At 44.3% G+C, this 21,850-nt stretch overlaps 2 protein-coding genes across 2 annotated transcripts in view; one reads left to right on the plus strand and one right to left on the minus strand.

Moving 5' to 3' along the window:
• The window catches only part of b4galt5 (UDP-Gal:betaGlcNAc beta 1,4- galactosyltransferase, polypeptide 5), an 81,179-nt gene extending 65,222 nt beyond the window's left edge, over positions 1 to 15,957 (minus strand). Inside the window, exon 1 of the mRNA XM_080764376.1 lies at positions 15,336 to 15,957. Coding sequence (XP_080620502.1) covers positions 15,336 to 15,441 — 106 coding nt within the window. The 5' untranslated portion in view covers positions 15,442 to 15,957. The remainder of the gene's footprint in view (positions 1 to 15,335) is intronic.
• Positions 15,958 to 17,744: 1,787 nt separating this feature from the next.
• The window catches only part of slc9a8 (solute carrier family 9 member 8), a 63,068-nt gene continuing 58,962 nt past the window's right edge, over positions 17,745 to 21,850 (plus strand). Inside the window, exons 1-2 of the mRNA XM_080763125.1 lie at positions 17,745 to 18,045; positions 19,920 to 20,098. Coding sequence (XP_080619251.1) covers positions 17,846 to 18,045; positions 19,920 to 20,098 — 379 coding nt within the window. The 5' untranslated portion in view covers positions 17,745 to 17,845. The remainder of the gene's footprint in view (positions 18,046 to 19,919; positions 20,099 to 21,850) is intronic.

Here is a 21,850-nt window from a genome sequence, read left to right on the forward strand (position 1 = left end):
AGACTATAGATGGGAGACAGAACCCCCCCTTGGGAGTCTAGTGGTGGCAGTAAAGATGAACCATCTCAAGGACTTAGTTAACGAGGTGGGTGGCTCGGTCGTCGACTGAAAGGACAACGGTTCAGAGGCAGTGCCATTTGAAACTAAAGAACAGTACATAGAGCCCAATCGCCGATTGGCTGGCTGCAGATTGGTTGTATAATTCAATTGGTTAGTAGTGCTCACGCTTAATTCGATTTGTGAACGAAAGGATTTTGACAGCGTGGGAATGAAAAGAAGGATTTTGACAAACATGAAGAGATCTTCATTATTGCACTTAGTGCTTAGAGCTACATCTGCTCCAACCAGGACCTGTACAGACCCCAGCAACAGACTGATGCCTGAGAGATAGGCCTGAGGTCTGCTCCAACCAGGACCTGTACCGACCCCAGCAACAGACTGATGCAGAGAGAGAGAGGCCTGAGGTGTTCCAACCAGGACCTGTACCGACCCCAGCAACAGACTGATGCAGAGAGAGAGAGACCTGAGGTCTGCTCCAACCAGGACCTGTACCGACCCCAGCAACAGACTGATGCAGAGAGACAGGCCTGAGGTCTGCTCCAACCAGGACCTGTACCGACCCCAGCAACAGACTGATGCATAGAGAGAGAGGCCTGAGGTGGTTCAAAGCTCAGGGACTCCAGACTATAAGCGTTTGTTTCAGTTGATACTTGAAATGTTGATACTGTACTTATAGCCATGGCCATGCATGACTGAGCATGATGACAGACACCAACAATTCTCTGCTTTGTACGATTTAACAAAACCTCTTGACTCATACAACCTGCTGGTGTGGTGCACTGGTCTCGTGTTCTGATTTATGTTCCCGGTTGCCTGGAGGAGCCCTGCTGTCTCAGGTTATGTTTTGTCTACATTTTTTTACCCACTTGGGGTTCTGGGCTTTTGCCTGTCTCGTCTCTGGATTCTGGCCCGTTGCCCGCTCCCTAATTTGGGCGAGTGTGTGTGAGCCGAGGTGCGTGTGAGGATCACCTTTTTCCACTTGTGTCTGGTACGGTTACAGTGACACTCAACCCACTCAGTCAGGACTGAAAATAAGTTTGAAATTGTGACGCGTATACAGTCAGTGCTCAGGTGGCACAGTGGTAAAAGAGCCTGCCCACCACTACACCACAGAGGTTGTGGAGTTCAAACCCACCATGGTGCATCCGGCTTTGTCGTTTGCCTCTACTCTGCACGAACAAAATTAGCCCCGTGTTCGGGGGAGGAAGGAGGGGGTATTTGTCACTGCACATACTGTAATCATACAGACGGGGGAGTGGGAAGTTACCTGTCAGCAGGGAGTGTTGGGCAGGAGGAGGACGAAGCAGAGCATAATTTATTTACCGTCTACCCTCATTAGCCTATCTCTCCCATCATTCTACTGAGAACAGGATTTCTCAGACGTGTATTTGGCTGCCGACCCCTTATCTCAAAAATGTTTTGTGCCACGGACCTCCCAGAAGCAAATATTTGAATTATATTTAAAAGTATCCAATTAATAAGTGACACTGCTATTATTTTAACCCAATCCAAGCCAAGGAACGACGGGTCACGTTTTAAGCACTATAACCCCCTGTGCCAGGACGTCATTTTGTTTATGTTTTACAATAGAAACGCTGCACTGGTCTGCGTTTCTATTGTATAGTGTACTGGCATGGTGTTTGTGTTAATAGCTAAAGTATAAAATATGGTTAAAGTTGTTAAAATGATTGTGACACTATATCAGTATATGAATCATTAGTAATCTAGTTAGTAGTATGAATGAATTAATGTCTAGTACTGTACTAGCAGTGCACCGTTAGCTCGAAACCAGAATCCATACGGCTACAGTGCATTCCACAGAAAATGACTCCCCAAGTAAATGAGTCACCATTTGCCCCGCCATTATTTCCATGTACATCTAAGCTGTGATTCACTCAGTCTTGATATACTCCCTATAGTCCCTACACATGATGACTGAAGAACATACTAGATCAGGGGGTCTTCAACAGAGGGTCCGGGACCCCTATAGGTGTCCTCGGAGCTATACTACAGCAGGGACCGACAAATCTTCGTGTGATATAGGAACTTGTTTCTTTCGTTAACCATGGATAGCTTCAAGCTATATCCATGGAAAAGTCTCTCGGTGAGAGAGAGAGAGAGAGAGGGGTGGCACGTGGGTGTGTTTGTGGAAAGGACGACGCGGTCGCTGAAAAGGACTGTATGTAAGAGGATTGCTCTCATGCTGCCTGTGAGTGACTCACACACACACACACACGGGGGCAATGAACTCTGGCTTCTATTGATGTTTAACCAAATTCCATTGTTAATACAGCATTTAGTACCGTCACATGTCTGTGTGCGGGTTATAACACATGCCTTATATACCACGCAGCCACAGCAACAGGCTGCAACTCTTAAAAGCATAGCGGTTCTCAAACTTGTTCATGTCATGGGCAGCCAAATTGATATGCAATATGGCCACGACGAAACCCCATCTCAAAAGGTTCTTCCACAAGGACCCAAGTAGAGAATCTTTGTTTAAAAATAAGCACCATATTAACTGGATATCAAACTGGGGGTCCTTAATCCATTAAAACCAGGCACCCTGCAGCTTGTATATCTGCCATTTCTTTTAATAAATTGGAAGATATGTTTTTTTACACAAATCTTCTCTTCTGGGGGTCCCTAGGACACAACATTGTCATTGTGTGTGTGTGTGTGTGTGTGTGTGTGTGTGTGTCTCTCTCGCCTTGGCACGAAAACGTTTGAGAACTACTGATTTTAGAAGGCATTTTTTAGAATCGGTCTTAATGGGTTAAATTGAAAAAGGTACAGAAAATCACTGTTCTAGCATGTGTGTGTGTGTGTGTGTGTGTGTGACTGTGTGTGTGCGCGCGCGCGCGTGTGTGCGCGTGCGTGTGCATGCATGCACTGTGTCAGCAACACAGTGGTATATAGTTGATGTGCTTTGTCAGAGCTGCTGCTGATTGTGTTCTTGTTGCCTTGGCTTGTATTGTATACTGGTTCAGCAGTGGGCTCCAGCTTTCTGTAACCGGGCCATCCATCTCCCAGTCCTCAAGGACCCGTTTCTCCAATCCCTCCTCCTCTGCTTCGCCCGCTTAATTGATCCCACTATTCAGATCAATCGGATCGGGGCCTCCCGAGGCCAATTTCCAAGGGGGTTGTCGCTGGGAAGAGTGAAATATTAACTCGAGTGCAAACACCGTCGCTTTTTTGGTCCCGTGTTGTTGAGAGAATAAGTTAGTTAAAATGCATTTGTAGAATCGGCCTCAGGTCTTATACTGGGATAAAGAAGCCCATTACACACAGTAATCTCTTTTTAGTTTTTTGGCGTGTGCTGTAATTGCGTGAGAAATTGATGGGATGTTTTGAGAAACGCGACGAACAATACAAGAACTAAGAGTCTCAACTCTCGAGTATATACATAAATATAAATGGTTCGACCGACTTGGTTGGGATTTCAATCCCCAAGACTCCTCTCTCTCCGGGTCCTGCTGACACTTAGAAGGTCTCTCTGCCATCTCGACTCTGACGTTTACACTGTGGTTGCCATGGTTCCCCAGAGAGGGCTCCTCCGTCGCTATAACCAGGACCCAACTCCTCCTCATTGTCCTGGCAACCCACACTAACATGCCATCCCATAGTTTCCCATGATGAGTGTGGCGAGAGCAGATCCACAGTCACAGGGACATTGTTTACAGTGATGTTTTTGGGGCCAGGGGGTCCCGGACCACAACTAGTGTCCCCTCTCTCTCTCTCTCTCTCCTCGTCCTTCTTTGGCCTCACGCTCTATAAACATTACCAGGCCTTTATTTAATTAATGCCCTTATTAAATCCCCCTTTTAACCCATTTTGACCAGAGATCAGATTCTAAACATGTCTTCTAAATCCTGACAGTTTTCTGAAAAAGCTATGTTTCTATGTCAGTCGTTCTTCGATTTTTCAAAAAATAGCAGACCTACAAGCTCGTAGCGCGCCACTCGGTGGCGCGCTATGAGCTTGTAGATCTGCTATTTTTCAATAGCTAAAGCATAACATAATGCTAACACTCAAAGGGGGTTGAGAAAACGGTATACATATGGCCCTATGTTGGACCTACGTTCGTATACAGTGAAAATAATAGCCGATCTCCAAGCTCACAATGTACAGCTTTAGATTGGCTATTTTCACTATTTTAAGTTTTTTAAATAATAGAATATACCCAATAAGATTAGTCATAAGGCGCCACACAGAAAATAGGGCTGCATAATTGCCAATACTGATGCTGTCATTGCATCAGTATAGCAAACCGGGAGGTTCATAACGCAGTGAGAGAGGACATGACTGAAGTGAGGAAAGTGCAGAGAACAGATGCAGATGGAAAACAAGCAGTGGCGATCCCGAAAATTCCCCTAATAATAATCGGGAATTCACCGAAAGAAAGATCCAAACGTAAAATGTCTCATGTGATGTGTCGGGTGGGAAACTGAAACCTCACATGTCTTGTCCAGAAATGTTACTTTTCAGCATTCAAAGCCATACAAGCATCAACAGTATCAGATTGTGGATCTGCTACTTTAAGTATAGGACATCAATTTATGAAAAGATGGAGAAAAGAAAAGGGAGATACGAGGTTTCTGCCCGACAGTGACGACAGATCAATCAGACTGATGGATATCGCTCTGGCACACATGTATGCATGCACACACAATTACACACACACACTCACACACTCACACACAGCTTGTTACCATAACAAGTGTGGACACATGCCCATGTCTGGCCAGCGCCACAGCACTATGGCAACCTCAGTGCAATGCTAGACGCTGGAACATTGAAAGCCTATAAAACACGTCCAGAGATAAAAGCCATAGCAGCTTTACAACACAACACACAGGGAGGGGAGACATGATGTAGTTAAACACCAACAGGCTTGGTTTCAATGTCTCTAAACCACTGCTTTCACAAACAATGGGTCGGGAGTCCCATTTTTTTGGGGGTCACTCGCTGACTTGACTAACACTTGGGTAAGAAAAAAAACGAAACCCAAAACGATCCATTATGCATAAGAGGTTACAAATTAATTGTGCCAATTATATTAAACTTTCATCGTAATTGGGCTCTCTAATTGAATCTGCTGGAGTCGTTAATAAATCAGGATGGGATTAAAGAACAATGTCTTCGATGTAAAATGGTGTCTCTTGTGTCTCCGTGGTGGAAAGTAACTAAGCAAGTACTTAAGTAACAAAGTTAATGAGTCACCCACATTAACGAGGGTAATTCTCTAGTTAGCGTCCTAGACTCAAAACAAAGTCTTCACACGCAGAAATCGGGGGCGCTGCGTGTACATGCATGTGTATACACTTATAGACTACTGTAAATTTGGTTTGTTTACTGTTGAGTGAGAAAACGCACAATATAGCCAATAAACTAGGGACCTCCTGGCCTAGCCCATGTTGGGCTCCTGCCCAAAATGGGCTAGGCCACGGGGTCCCTAGTTTAGGTGTTAGCATTATGTTATGCTTTAGCTATTGAAAAATCTACAAGCTCGTAGCACGGCACAGAGTGCCGCGCTACGAGCTTGTAGGTCTGCTATTTTTGAAAAATCGAAGAACGACTGACATAGAAACATAGCTTTTTCAGAAAACTGTCAGGATATACATGCAGTAGAAGACATTTTTTTTAGAATCTGATCTCAGGTCAAAATGGCCTATAGAGAAGAGTCTTATTTTGCATTGCTAGAAAGGCAAAGCGCTGAGGAGGAGCAGCAGAAGCATAGCCTAATGTATAGGTCCTTTCTTTGTGTGCGTCCAAAAGGCCTATATGCCACACCGCCCCACCTGAGAGCTTTTACCCAAATCAGGATTCAAATCCTCAGAGGGAAAAGGCAGCCAGCCTACCCATTGTTATACTGAAATGGCAGCTTTGCAGGAAGTGGCTACAAAAACAAATGGGCATACAATTGGACGGCGGAAGGTGTGCACACACACACACACACACACACACACACACACACACGCACGTGTTATTATTACTATACTTCTATCGTACTGCACTTCTGAGGACATTTTTTTATAAAATCAGGCATAACTCCAACACTACTACACCTAAAACTAACCAACCATAAGACATCCATTTATTTTGTAGGACCAGGACAGTTGTCCTCACAATGTCTATTTCACAACGATATAAATCCATACCGTATATGCATGGAGATATTTAGTCCTCACAAGTAAGTATAAGTACACACACACACACACACACACACACACACACACACGACAGGGGAAATGTAAAAAGTCGCTCTGGGAAAAAGAAAACAGATTTATTTTGGAAGCAGACTGGCAGGAAAAGGAGTGCCCAGCATCACTGAAGGAAGAGAATGAACAGAGACAGATATACTGCAGGCTTGCTCTCCAGCTAGCACTGCTGCTCGAAAGCCAAATGGCATGCTCCATCCGGGGCCGATAATAACGGCCCAGAACACAGCGGACATGCAAGCTCTCAAGCTTGTAGTATATAGGCTTACACGAACCTAGTCAACCTACAAGCTGTGGAGCTTTTAGGTCTGCTATTCTCGGCACGCGACGCCATCGAGTGACGGCGCACAAATCTTAACTCACCACCACTTAAACGTGATGACGGATATACACAAGTCAGCACACCACCACACCATAAAACCCTCCTGGACCGGCTACAAAGCAGCGGTATACCCCACAGGGGGTCCTCGGTGAGGTTCCAGGGGGTCCCCAGCAACATTTTAATTACAAAGATCTCGTTTCAGTATAGGTGTTTCCGTCCGTGGCCCAAATACATATGGATTTGGTGGTCCGTGACACGGAGATGTTTTGAGAACCACACAGATCTAAATCAACACCACTGAAGTGATGACGGAGACACGAGTCAGCATCGCACCGCAGACCCTCTTCTTGGAGCGTCTACAAAGCAGTGCATCACTCTGCCTTGCCAGGCATTGTGTACTTACAGAGTCTGTGTGTGTGTGTGTGTGTGTGTGTGTGTGCATCTCTCTGCCTTGCCAGGCATTGTGTGTACAGACAGAATCGTCGAGAAAACATCCAATAAGACAGACCGCAATTACCCAGTTACGTGTTGACATATTCACAGAAAGCTTTTTTTATACCTCCTCCTGCACAGGGGATTATCTTGAGGTATTCTTTTATTTTACTGTAGTGGTTTTGGTTTTTGGTTTAAATCCATGCTGATGAATGTAGGATAATAATAGTCTTTTTTTGTATCAATTTATGTCCCAGAGGGATATTACATTTCACAAGTCTGTTCAACAACAACAACACATGACAAGAAAATACGACACAACATAGACAAGACAATACCTAGTAGTAATACAGTCCCCAGGGAGAGTACACAGTAACAGCATATCAGCGAGGCAGGTTGTTCTGTATCCAGATGGCATGAGGACGGCAGGTTGTTTACCAGCTGCAATGGCCGAGTGGACAAAAACTTTTTCCATCTCAAAGTTCTGTATCCAGATGGCAGCATGATGAAGTGATGGTTGAGGGGATGATCAGTGTGAAAGGAGGTATATAGAGTCCACACGCCATTTTTTCAGGCAAAGGATTTACTTCATTAAGTCTGACTTTATTTATGAAGATCCTGGGGACAGAACTGCTGTCCCTGGCATAATCTAAAATAAATCACTATTATAAAGGTTGGACTTGTTACCGCTGCCAGAATACTGTTGCGTCATTGGTATAGTTCCCCAGAACACCTGTGCTTAAAGAATGGAATGAATGGAATTTCTGTGTTTTTATTTTTCTTCTTTTTTTCCCCATTTTAACTGTTACGTTTCTTGGACTGGCTATTTGTAAGGTTTATAATGTTGATGCTGCTTCGTACTGAACCTATTGTACAATTTTGAAAAACTAATTTGGAATGATAAAAAAAAAAGAAATCACACCCGTGTGAAGTTGAGTGGTGCAACTCTGTGTGGGGGGTCCCCGGAAGTTCCAGACACACAGGAACGAGCCCGGGGTGGTGGCCCGGTTTCCGGAGAGCCGCCCCGCGTCCGAAACGGTTGAGGAATTACAAGAGTTACCGTGTGGGGGTCCCTCTACTGTACTATACTGTACTGTACTGTACTGTCACACCCGAAATCACGTAATGGCTGCTAAAAACTCCGCTTCCCATCATGCAGCTGTGCACAGTGTGAAGCTCAACAGCGCCACTTTGTCACCTGTTGTTACCCTAAACATACATAGGGACTAGCCTGGGCACCATTTCATTTCGGTATATGATCCGGGCTGGAGCCGGATGATATGCTTACGTCATGTTGTAGGCAATGGTTTGCCTACAACAAACAGGAAGCGGTTTGTTGCTTCCTGTTTGAGTAAAAGCAATAAAAGCTCTCGTAAGCGAGAGCTTTTATTGAGAGGGAAAAGGAAGTTGTCGCCGCCTGTTCATCCTGTCTGGCGACTACAAAACAATACTACAACATGACGTAACCACATCATCCGGCCCCAGCCCGGATCACACGGACTTTTGAAACAGAGACCAGGCTTTCCTCCGAGGCGGTGGAAAGCCTGGTGAGGCGAGGTTACATAGGGACAGACATAGGGAGGGACGGACATATAGGGACACACCTGCCCGCACATTTAGAAGGGTATGCCTAGTGGCCTATACAGCAGTGAATCTCAAACTTTGGGATTTCAAGGACCGCCCCATTTTAAATGCATTAATGAGGCCATTTGATGCCATGTTTCCCATGTCTGGGAACCCCAATCGGCACTGTAAAAATCCTCAGTGTTCATTTAACTAAGAGAGTGTACAAATGGAACCAAATGGACCTGGTTCAGTGGACTTGTCAGTAATCGTGTGTGTGTAGAGATGAAAGCCATACTGTAGTTCCTGGGGGAATAGTGACATGCACTTCACTGCAGTCAGTCGAAAAACAAGAAGCATCAACAATACAGAGCAACGTTAAAATTAGGTAAAAACTAATAGTGTCCATTACAATCAGTGCATCATGCGCACGTGTGTGGGTGTGCGTGTGCGCGCGTGTGTGCGTGTGCACACGAGATACAGTACAGTACAGAGAAGCTGTAAAATGTGGAGTTTGGCACAAGCCTTAAAGTGCACATGTCAATTATAAATGAATAAGTAAGCACAAAGTCAGTGGCCTACTTCCTGCTTTTTCAACGATGGTGAAAACTATTAGCTTGTGGAATACATTGCAATGGCAATGTCGACTTGAGAGAGTCCGGTTCCAAATCCAAACTAAAGTTCTCTATAGCAGAAATAAGACGACAGCCTACCTGACTGAATCAAATGCCTTGTATGTGTGGAGAAAAACATGCTTAGTTAAATAAATAATTCTGATTACTATAGTATAGTACTACCGAGTCATACAATATTATGAAAATGGCTAGAAACATAACCTCGCCTCACCAGGCTTTCCACCGCCTCGGAGGAAAGCCTGGTCCCTGTTTCAAAAGTCTGTATGATCCGAGCTGGTGCCGGATGATGTGGTTACGTCATGTTGTAGTGTTGTTTTGTAGTCGCCAGACAGGATGAACAGGCGGCGACAACTTCCTTTTCTCTCTCAATAAAAGCTCTCGCTTACGAGAGCTTTTATTGCTTTTATTTAAACAGGAAGCAACAAACAGCTTCCTGTTTGTTGTAGGCAAACCATTGCCTACAACATGACGTAAGCATATCATCCGGCTCCAGCCCGGATCATATACCGAAATGAAATGGTGCCCAGGCTACTAGAAACATAGCAGAAAATAGCAGATCTACAAGCTCACAGCATTGTGAGCTTATCGATTATCTATTTTTGACTCCCCGATGTAACAAAAAGTAGACTAGGCATACTGTGTTGACCATGACAGAGCATCACATTTGGCACATTATTCCTAACTAGTGCACCATTGCTAATGTGTCTGTGTGCCTGAAAAGACCCCAACCAATGTACAGTATCAGGCAAAAGAGGGAATTCCTGCAATTACAATAGCTTCCCTAATAATCTTTTAAGCCACGCGATACAACTATGGCTTCCCCTCCCTGCAAATCCACATTACTAGTAGTAGTGTGGAGGCCGAGGCACAAGTCAGCGTATGTGTCGGCTTCCCCCAAAACTACTATACAATAATATTGTATAGCAGTTTGTGTTTGTGTCACTAGAATACATATGTATTCTAGTGACACATACAGTGTACAGATTTGTACACTGTATGTAGCCACTCACACATACACACACGAGCCTCCTCTCCAGAGACAAAGGGAAACACCTGGCTTTTCGTCTCCCATATTCTCCCCGGGTGCGGAGGTGTGCGTCTGTGTATCCGAGCGCATTGCGTTCCTATAAATAGAGGCACTGCTGTGCCTTCACTGTATAGCTGCTGCCACTCCGGAGGGATCCCCCTCATGTTTTAATTAAATAAACTGCTGCAATCAGGCCCCAGCTGTGGCCTGCTGCATCACCGGCCCTGTAATGCCATCCTGCTCGGGGGCCAATAGGAGAATGTGAGCTCATATGGACGCTTAATGTATATGTGTGTGTGTACATGTGTGTGAAAGAAGAGCGCACACGAGAAGGAGACAAGAGCTGTGTCAAGCTGTATACCGTTGCCTTCATGCGTACATAATGGCTATTTCTAACGGCAAATGAACATTCTTGTGGTTTTGTTGTAAGCTATTTCTATGTTGCAACGCGGCATACTGTAGCTCTGTTTACACTTAAACAAGTGCAAACATATGTTTTCCTTGTGCTAATAAAGCTGAATTGAATTGAAACAAGACAGAGCGAGAGAGAGAGAGAGAGAGACAGACAGACAGACAGACAGTCAGACAGACAGACAAAGAGAAAGGAGATGGAGAGCGAACAGGGGCGTGCTGCTGCATTGAAACAACAAACCCCCACGGGGCCTGCATGGGAAGTCCTGCTCAGGTGGCTGCGAATGGCTTCCCCCGATGTGCAATGCAGCATGATGAGGAACTAACTCATGATGTGCTCCTCCAATCTCTCGCTGCTCTGTGGCTCTTTTTTGGATTTCCACCCCCCAATTATGAATTATAGCTCTACCTCCCTTGATAAGCCTGCCTTATACTTAGTTGCAGGCAGGTGTTGGTACATCTACTGTACAAGCTCACAATGAGGGAACACGTACAGCCGGTGTGAGTTTGTCGATCGACTATTTTCGGCGTGTGGCCGACGGACGCGTGAATCTATTTTGCGTCCGAGCATAGACACGGTAACGCCCCGTCTGGTCTCCGATTGGCCTATACCGACACTGCCCTGTCTTGAATGTCCTCCCGAGACGCGAGGTTACTCCGTGGTGGGAAATAATACAAGAGAATGACAGCTTGGCACGCGCGACAGAATGTCGCCTTGTAACTAACTTGTACGTTTTATTTTTGTAGAAGAGGCAAACTAATATTGTGTCAGCCGTCTGCGTCATTGAATAATTGATTGAACGTTGTACTATGATTTGCTTTTGGGTGTGTTCTAAATAAAGTGTTGATTATCGTGTATTAATGTAATTATAGTAAATTAATACTATTACCGGTATACTAAAAAATATAAATATCATGGGAAAAATAGACCTTTTTACAGTACAATAATGTTTCAACACAAAAATCGACAAACCGGTGCGTTGCCATGGTTATGCTCGGACACAAAATAGATTCACGTGTGGCCGACACCCCACCGGCAACTAAGCATAACCCCAGGCTTTATCTATTCTATTCAGTCACACACACACACACACACACACACACACACCTTTAAGCCCTTCCCCCCACTCTCCCTTTAGCCCCTTATCTCGCTCCTCCACCTCCTAGCTGCTCACAGCTCACCAGTGACTGACCCCTGCTCTACCACCGGACCACCAACCAAGACCTTACCAACCCTAGCAGTGTTGCCATGTCCGCTTATCATAAGCGTCTTTGGGCTTGTTTTCCCTGTAAAGTCCCTTGTAAATATTATTAGAAAGTATATATACAATACCCCCCCCCCCCCCAAATAGCCGATGGGTTCAAGTGGTAAACCCGTCTCTTTTGGGGCTTATTTGTTTTTGTAGACCTGGCCTCGCTTATATTTCATTCGCAAATAATGGCAACACTGCCCCCGAAGTCAGAGGACGAGGAAGAAAGGCTTAAAAAAACTCCCAGCTTTTAGCAACATAAGCGGCAGAAGCCACAGCTAGCAGCCCTTTGCTCCCGGGGTTGCCATCTATAATTGATGTACTGGTTGCTACTGGTTCCTTGTTGTAGGAACAGGCCCCCAGTAAAGCCATGTGGTTGGTTATTAAAGACCTACAATCATGTCCCGAGAGGATATATAGCTTTTGGCAGAGCAACCACAAGCTTGCCATCAGGGCACATCAATTATTGAGCTTGGGGGGGGGGGGGAAAGGGAGGAAAAAACACAAGGGGGCCCACGTGAACAAAAGACAATAATTATTTTTGAGGAAGCTATAGTGTGTACTCGATTGTTCAAAAAGATTTATTCACTCCGCATTAGGGCGGTAATCACTGCTGCTCGCACCTATTGGGACCCCTACGCAGGCTATTCCCGTCAATTCTGCTGTCCTTCGTGTAAGGAATCGATTCAATTATCGATTAAGTTGGTCGGGGGCTGGTTTGAAAAAAGAAAAGAGAAGGAAAAAAAAATGAGAGTGGATCAATATCCATTTGGGTAAGAACAGATCAGCTTTCCCCTTTGATGTTTTAGAAAGTCTACACATGCATGACTTAAGGTATACATAAGAGAGATACACGCTTTGTCTCATGGCTAGTAGTGAGTCTATTTCCTGGCAGCCTTGTTTCAGGAGATACAATGATTTCCCGTTTTATTTTAAACCAGATTTCTAAAACACAATTGGAATCCAGTGAGGGAGTTCAACAAACCATGTGCAACCCCAGATTCGGCACAAACATGGGACTAAATCATTTCGCTCCTATATGCCACCAAAATGTGGAACGCCCTATCAACAGCCATCAAGACATGTGAATCCCTTGACTCCTTCAAAACTCTCTCAATGGGCAACTACGGACGGCTGCAAGTCGAAACTAGGGCCGCTAGCCCCTCCTATATTACACCGGTTTCATGTTTGTCTTTAGTTCAATGTTTGTTTTGTAAACGCCATTGACAACGCCATATTGTCTCTTTATTGTAATAGTGTTTAATGTTTGTGTTGGCACCGTTTGTTTTACATCACCTTATCAACATGAGTTAGACTTTAATATATTATAGCGCCCTTCACTTCACACGGTGTGATTTTTGAGTGGTGCAACCACTCCCTTACGGAGCTATGTGTGTGTGTGTGTGGGTGGGTAGCTGGGTGGGTGGGTGCCTGGGTATGAGCACGAAAAAAGCATGGTTGTTTTTCACCACCTGTGCGTGGGTGTGTCAGTACAGTACAGTGACAGTACAGTACAGGCTACTGTAGAGGGACCGCCACACGGTAACTCGGCCATTTCTCAACCGTTTCGGACATGCCCCCCCTCCCTATAATTTTCATATAGAAGTGTATATTTGTACGTCTCTAAATGTTCTGATGAATTGAAAATGGTGGACCCTGTGTAATGCTTTACCAGTGTGTCGTTTTGTATCGAGTTGTGCTTTCATTTGAAATGTACCCATTCTGCATACTGTTAATACATACTTCAATCAATCAATCAATCAATCAAAAAGCAACACATATTCATATTGGTTGTACAAGTCTAAAGTTTAAAAGCACCGTTTCTCAACATCGGGTTGAGGGACCATCAAGGTTTCCAACTAGAGACCCTTACGGGTTTGAGTCCTCTATTCTACCGAATTGGTTCCCAGCTTGACGCTGTCAAAAAGCAGACTAAAGGCAACCTTGCACAATCCTTTGGGACCCCAATCTACCCTGCAACATCCTCAGTGTGTTTATAAGTCTGAGACTGTACACATGGAACCAAATAAAGGGGTCAATTTTGTTCCATCTGTACACTCTCAAAGTGGTCCAAATGGACATAACACTCATTAACAAACCGGGATTCAAACCCGGGACTCCCGTGTGGAAAGCCAACATCTTAACCACTAGACTAAAGAGGAAGTCTCCTTTTCCTGGGGGGGAGACATGGCTTTTGGTCATCAGGCAGAGCTTCTGAGCTATACTGCTGCTGCGAACGCTTATATGTTGTTGCTCAGCTGTGAACCACGAATGCTATTGATTTCAATCACAAACTAGTTAAGTTGAAGTTCAAACGGAAAACTATGACACGCACATACCTGGAACAAACCCCAAGGACAAAGTCAGATAAACACCCACCCACCTTTACAATGAATCCTAGACAACGAGATAAGCCCTGCCCCATATGACCATAAAGTGGCAGAGGGTTGGCCATCACATGGGCCAGGGTAATAATGATGGCAGGTTAGCCAACAGCGATGGCTCTGCATATCTAAAAGAAGCAATATAGGATGAATGGACCATGCCCTTTAGTTAAAAGATCTGCCCCAGTGTGTGTGTGTGTGTGTGTGTGTGTTGAAACCACAAAACTATCTGTCTCTCTCAGAGAGAGAGAGAGAGAGAGAGAGAGAGAGAGACCATGCAGGAAGATGAATCAGCAATTCCATTATTGAGGATAGCGATTCAGTATACATCATGGAATAATAGGAGTCAAGCATGTGATACTGCGTGTGATATGAGTTGCAATGACATTTAAAGAACTCAAGGGGCTCGTCAATACTGTATATATAGAGCCTATTCTGATTGAACCAAAACTATAGCTCACCAATAGGTCACCATCACTATCACCTATAATCGGAGCACGTTGGAACGTTTTCACCCCCAAAAAAGACGTGGACGTGGAATGATTATCATAAACCCCACGACGTTTAATGCCTGCTGCCAACCAGGTGCGTTTTGGGGGCCTACTTTTTGTGACAAGCCTAATTATACTCCATCTCAACCAGGGAGGGAGGGTGACTGACTGACTGTCGCCCCCAAAAAAGAATACGATCTATACAAGCTGAAAAAGAACATATCTACGTCGTGATGCAATAGCCAGGTTTGGTAATATGCTTGTAGATCTGTTCTTTTTTTGGGGGGGTTGGGGGGCTGGGGTGGACTATAAACGAAGGCTTGTTGAAGATGCGGTGATTGAGAGAGTCATCAGAAAAGAGGCGCATGGTGACTGTCAAACACTCCCCGTTCTGCCTGCTCTGCCTGTCACACATGAGCAAACAGCACTAGGTACTGTAGCAGCCTCACCCCTACTCTGATCATACCATAACAAAGATAGCTATTTCCCCCAAGATAATTCATACACACACACACATACACATGAAAAGATCAACTTACCGATGCCGGGGGCTGAGTAGATGAAATACAATGCGGAGGTGGACAGCGAGAACAGGAATAAAAGCCCAAGGAATGACCTTCTCCGAAAACGCAAATGTCTCGGCATTATACAAGCACAGGGATCAGGCCAACACCGGGTTCTATGTACAGTTGGGGAGATTGAAAGAGAACCCCAAAAAAAATCCGATTCCGATTATCCTTTTTTTTTTTAGTCCAAAGAAAGAAAGAGCTCCGTCCGTCCAGATGCAGGCAGGCAGGGGAAGGCTTGTCTCTCCCCCGGAATGGAGCGTTGTATGCGGCAGTGAGGAAGTGCTGCTGCTCGGTGGTATATACAAAGAGAGAGAGGGGGAGAGAGACAGAGAAAGAGAAAGAGAAAGAGAGAGCTCCAATAAATAAATCAATGAATCAGAAATGTTTCAGACGGATCGATGGGTTCCTCCGGGGGAGATTAGGTTCAGCATCGGATGAGGAGAACACCAGGTCCACCATCGGAGGTATCTTCTTTGAAATAACTGCTGCGGATGATGATGGTGCATTTGAAACTGGCGTGGTTGGTGATCAGTGGAGGCTCATCATTCCGCTCCCGTGTGTGTGCGTTTTGTGTGCCTATATACCACCAGCCCTAGTAATGAATGGAGCAGCCAGAGCCCTCAGAGCCGAGCGAGAGAAGAGAGCGGTGCGATTGCGAAAATGAGCTGCACCTATTTAAAAGTGGGCGTTCAGGAAAAGTAGCTTTTTACGCACACACTCACAGAACGCGCGCGCGCACACACACGAACGCGCACACACACACACACACACACACACACACACACACACACACACACACACACACACACACACACACACACACACTGTGGATAGTGGCTGCCAGGCGCCTCAGATACATTTTTTTTTAATACAACACCGTTTTCTTCTTGATTATTCCAGCAGATAATATTTGTGTGTTATATACTAGGCTACATTTCTTTCTAGCCTTTATCACCAAAGAGATTAAACAATAAGTGTTTACTTCGCTAAGCCTGCACAGTGTCTTTCAAATATACTGATCTTCTATTTTCACTATTTAATTTGTACATCTTTTTACTGTATAGGCATCCTAAAAATAGGAATATAGGTTAATAATATATCATAAGGATTAAATTATTGACATTTTTCCATAATCAATTTAGATTGAATTCTTAATTCTATATAGGTCTTTGAGGCTTGGCCAGTGGCCAAACTGATTGTTGAATAATCATGTTGATAATAACTCAACAATATAGAGCCTTGTCATTGGAAAAGCGTTGCTAGGGAACACTACAGTTTGGGTCCACGTTTTTTTTCCTTCCCTCCCCCACTTATATCCACAAACACTGGACCCATTTATGACCCGTTTTGGGTTATGTCAGCAATGGTCCTCCAACCTTTTCATGTTTCATGACCCCCAAAATATATATTTGGCTGCAGACCCCCATCTGAAAAGGTTTTATGTCAGGGACCTCCACAATACAGAGAATATTTGAGTTTTGTTCTTTTTAAACCAAAATGACGCACTATGAGCTTGTAAATGTGTTACTTCTGAATACCCAAGTATAATATTAATGTGGATAAAATGATTGTAAAGCTATTTTAACTAAAAAAAATTGGGGGGGGGGGACCCTGTGCCTACCCCCACCCCCATGCAAGGACCCCTAAGCCCTGAGGGTCCCTGGTCCCCACTTTGAGAACCAATTGTTTATGTTGCAACTTGCAAGTCTGAAAATATCTATACATTCAAGTAAAAGCAATTATATACAATTTATAATGTGTTTATTATATAGCTATAACTATTAAAATTAATTATGCCATGTGAACAACCAGGGACAGAGGGATCCCATACAAATTTGTGTTAAAACGTTTCAAACATATTCATTCCACACATTCCACACATTCCACACGTTCACACATTTTTCCCAATTAAGATAACATACGTGCGTGTTTGTGTGTGAGTGTCACTCTTGTGTGTGTGTCTGTGTGCGTGCGCGTGCGTGCGCGTGTGCCTGTCAGTCACCCACAGCCACACCCCACCTAGACCGGGGCATCGGCACGCCTACTCAGCCCAGGAACTACAGAAACCAGAAAGCAACATTTCTAAACTCACTCGGTTAACAAGCGCTCATGGGATATGAAGTACTCAGTCAGAAATAAATTCGGGCCGTCATTGTCAATATTACATGTTGCGCCACTTTGTAAACGAAAACACTGTATATTAACACAATATAACTATTCAATGTGTAGATAGTTCTAGATTAAAAAAATGTAAATTGTGTCCTTTCATTACAAGTTTTACAACACGTATAGTTTGTGGTAAAAAACTACAACTCCCACGAGGGGCTTAACCAGGAACAGGAAGTGTAAACGTGTAGTAGGCACCGATAACATGGAAGAGTCGACATGGAGCTGATGTTAGTTTCATCTGTGGTTCAACTTCAAACCTGTGTCTCTCGTGTTTAATCGCATGTGTGTGTATATATTATCCGTGTGTAAGGATGAAAGGCATCGTGTGTGAATGTGTTGTTTTGTTATTGTTGGTGTTGACACCGAGCCCGTGCGTCCAGGAGGGACTTGGAGATGTGGACCCTAGTCATAACAAGATTGTTCCTCCCGTTGATAATAACCAGCAAACATTAACAAATGACAACAATTTGGAGGACGTGAAGGCACAGCAGAAAGATGGACAGCCTGTCAGGTTTGGTGGCTTTTCTTTCTCCTAGTTTAGTTTGTATTCCTACTATAGCTGTGTGCTTGTAGATCTGCTACAAAGCAGTAGCCAAAGCACACATCTAAAACTCACACGGATGCTTTCCCATTTTTAAGGTGCTTTATTGATTTTTATTTTGTTAAAAGCACGTTTTAATAATTTCCTTCTATGCCAGCAGAACTTGTATCAGCCACTGGAGGAGTAGCGTGGTGGTGTTTAGTTGTTTACCACACAACCTGCAGCTCCTCTCGCTGTATTTTGCCGTTTGTTTTGGTAGAACAGGATGTGTTTAATGTGTTTGTTTCTGCAGGTAAACACCACCACACTACTCCAGTGCTGGTACAGAGGGAAACAATTATATACTGTTGTCTTGTAAATTGTTAAATGCTATTTAAATAGATCTATTTTCCCCATAGTACTCATTGCTATAGTAGCGTGTTTACTTTGTTCAGTAACAGGGTAGTCCCTTTCGGCACCCTCGGTTAACCTTTCTATATTTTGGACGCAAAAGGTAACCGAGGGTGGGGCTAAGTGTGTAGCCTGGCCTGTCTTTCCAGCTCTTTAGTGAACAAAAAAACTAAAACCTGAGCAGACAAAATTGGAATTGGAACATTAGCTGATCAATGTGGTTTGTTTTATCTCCTTGGTGACCCACCTGGACATATATTTGACATTTATTAAAGAGCTGGAAAGACCCTTTTTTTGAACAAAGTCACTACACACCAATGATTACAATGAGAATATAGAGCTTTAATCTTTTAACATAAAACTCGTTTTAGCCAATGCATATCACTAACATCACCACCGCGGTGGCAGCGGTGGCCGAACAGTTAGCGGAGTGGTCTTGATACCGGAAGGTTGCCAGTTCGAATCCCCGGACCGGCACGTTAAAATTACCACTGCTGAAGTGCACTTGAGCAAGGCATTGAACCCCTACCATGAAATGTTCTATGAGCAGGGTGTGGCTGTAAACAAGCATCTCAAGCTTAGTCCACTTCCCTGGGTAAACAAAGAACTTTGCTTTATTTACCATATTATTACATATCTCCATATCACAAGTACCCCCTCCCAAGGTTTCCATAGAAGACTACTATTAGTAGTTACATTGTAATGTAAGTGAATAGGTGGAGATCATTTCTTCTTGCCTAACAATGTAATGTAGGCAGTTTTGTCATCCTGTATACAATGTGATTAATGTGAATCACCTGTGTGGGAGTATAACTCCAGCTATCAGTAAGAACCACCTTGAGTAAACTCAGAGTGTACAAATTGAACCAATGGATATTGTTAATACAACTGCTTATAAACAGCACATTTAAACAAGTCACACCAACTTATGCGCAAATCACAGCAAATCCAGTGCAAAGTATATAAACCCAAAAATCACAGCAAACTATTCCTGGGGGAGAGGAAACATAGTCCTCCCTTTAGTCTACTGAAACATTATAACCACGGCCAATCGGTAGCAAGCAAGCAGCATTCCACATAACCGGTTCAATGGCCTGCCTCCAAGCCACTATTTGGGGTCCAGTGTCCCTCCGTGTTCCTTAGGGGGTTCCAAAATGAGAGCGTCCAAATGGACATTTTGGTTCCATTTGTATACTCAGAGTAATGGTCCATGGAATTCAATAGTTTGAGAAACACTGCTCTACCAGCCAATTTGTGTTCGGTTATTCAAAGTGAATGATTTTTATCCCATCTCTGTTTACAACTGGTCTAATGACGCTGACAGTCCTGGCAATGAAACCCTCTACCAAACCCTAAGCCAAGAACTTCTCTAATTTCACCACAGCGACCAAACCGTGTTCGGTAATTCAAAGTGAAAAAAAAAAATGCTTTCATCCTGTCTCTCTTTACGGCAGGTCTAATGACACTGACGGTCCTGGCAACGAGACCCTCCATTCCACCGCTACTACCCGGCCCACCACCCCTCCTGCTCCCCCAACGCCTAAACCCATGCTGCCTGTTCAGACCGGTGTCAAGGCCCAAGAGGAGGAGCAGTCCAGTGGGATGACCATATTCTTCAGCCTGCTGGTTATTGGTCAGTACTCTTCCTGAATCTGTTTTTCAGTCTCTCTTTTTGATGTTTGCAGGAGGGACCTTGTCCAGTGTTGCCAAGTCCAAGTTTATTTGCCGCAAATTTTGGCTTGTTTTTTTCCCCTGGTTGTTTTTCCCTGGTTGACTTAAAAATTGAAAAAGCCACATTGGTCTGGGCGAGTGTGCAACACATTGAGTGACAGAATTGGGCCTGTGTTGTGCAATCCTCGATGTTGTGCAACAGTGAGACGTCATTGAAAATGTTCCTCCCCTGCTTAGCCGACGAAAACAAAATCTTAAAAACGTTAATAACTCGCGATCTAAATCATCCCGTCTAATTATAAAAAAAATATCCTGTGTTAGACGGCCCTCCGCGGTCCAGTCGCTACTCGCGATAGATTTAATTTTTATCTCCCGTTGTTGTCGATTGCCTCTAGAGTGGTGTGGCTACATCTAGCTGCTACAGCCACATCCTGAACAATTTCCGGTCCGTCGGTAAAAGTGCCCCGTGTTTATAAATCAACTGGGCGCTATAATTTAAATTAAATAACCCTGGGCAATTAAAGTGCGATTCATCAATTAACGATTCACTATTAATATCCATAGTATCATGCACAATCTATGTAAATCGCCTTGGATAAAGGCACTACATAAACGCACCGTTACCATTTACCATTTACTTCCTGCTTGCGCATAGTGTGAAATGCCATCAGCTCACGGAAGCCTTTCCCTTCGATCATCTTGGCCCTCAACTCAACTCAACGGTTTTGAAGAGCTTTTAGGAGTAGCTTGCTAGGCCCCTCTTTCCTGTCTGCAAAGTACCATTTACTGGCATGTTGAGAGGAAAGGATGTGGGCAAAGAAGACACGGTTGTGGTCGTGACGAAACCACACGCAGAGCAGTGCCCATAATGCACTTTAGTTCTCTATACGTTCTGAGCCCTAAGGTAGCAGATCTACAAGCTCACAGTGAGTCACCACAAACGGCACATTGTGAGCTTGTAGATCAGCCATTTCCGGCAAAGACAGTTGGCGCAGAGGGGGGCGGGGTGGAGGAGGGGGCCTAGTATAGACACCTGGGGAACTCCAGTCAACAAAGTATATGATTTAAGTGAAACAAGTTGTTCGTGTAATGTCAGGAGCGCCCCTTGCCTTTAAATCACCCTTTAAAGGTCTCAGTCACACACGGTGCAATGTCTAATTTAAAGACGTACCGTTGAGGAATACATTATAATATCTTATTATGATTGCTGTAACCTTATATCCATTATTATGTTGTTCATCTTATGTTATTCATCCCTGTGCCCTCTGATACAATATATTTTACATGACGTAAGAGCCAAGATGTCTCTCTTAGGCTTGATAGCTATTGTTTATGATAGTGTCAGCTTGTCCTTGTAACATGGTCTGACTCTGATCCCTTGTGTTCGTGGCACAACAACTGTACCACAGGCCTGTGTGTAGTACTCATGAACATCTCCCCTGTCCATGTATTAAAACGGCAACACGCACCACCACCAAGTAGTGCAGTCTGACCCCGTTATTGAAGGGTGCTAGCCCCTCCTATGCCCAGCTTTGAGGGTTTGTGTGAGCACACCCTATAGCGATTAGTTGGCTGAGCGAAGTACAGTGAGGATAAAAGTCAGGGCAGAGAAGTGAAGACGCCAAAAGTGACTGGAATGGCATTTGTGATGAATTGATTGGCCTAGCACGGAATGTGATGTATGATGATGATAAGGGCGCCCCTCACTTCACTT

This window comes from Protomyctophum bolini (assembly GCF_963924005.1).
Source record: "Protomyctophum bolini genome assembly, chromosome: 5".
Taxonomy (NCBI): Eukaryota; Metazoa; Chordata; class Actinopteri; order Myctophiformes; family Myctophidae; genus Protomyctophum; species Protomyctophum bolini.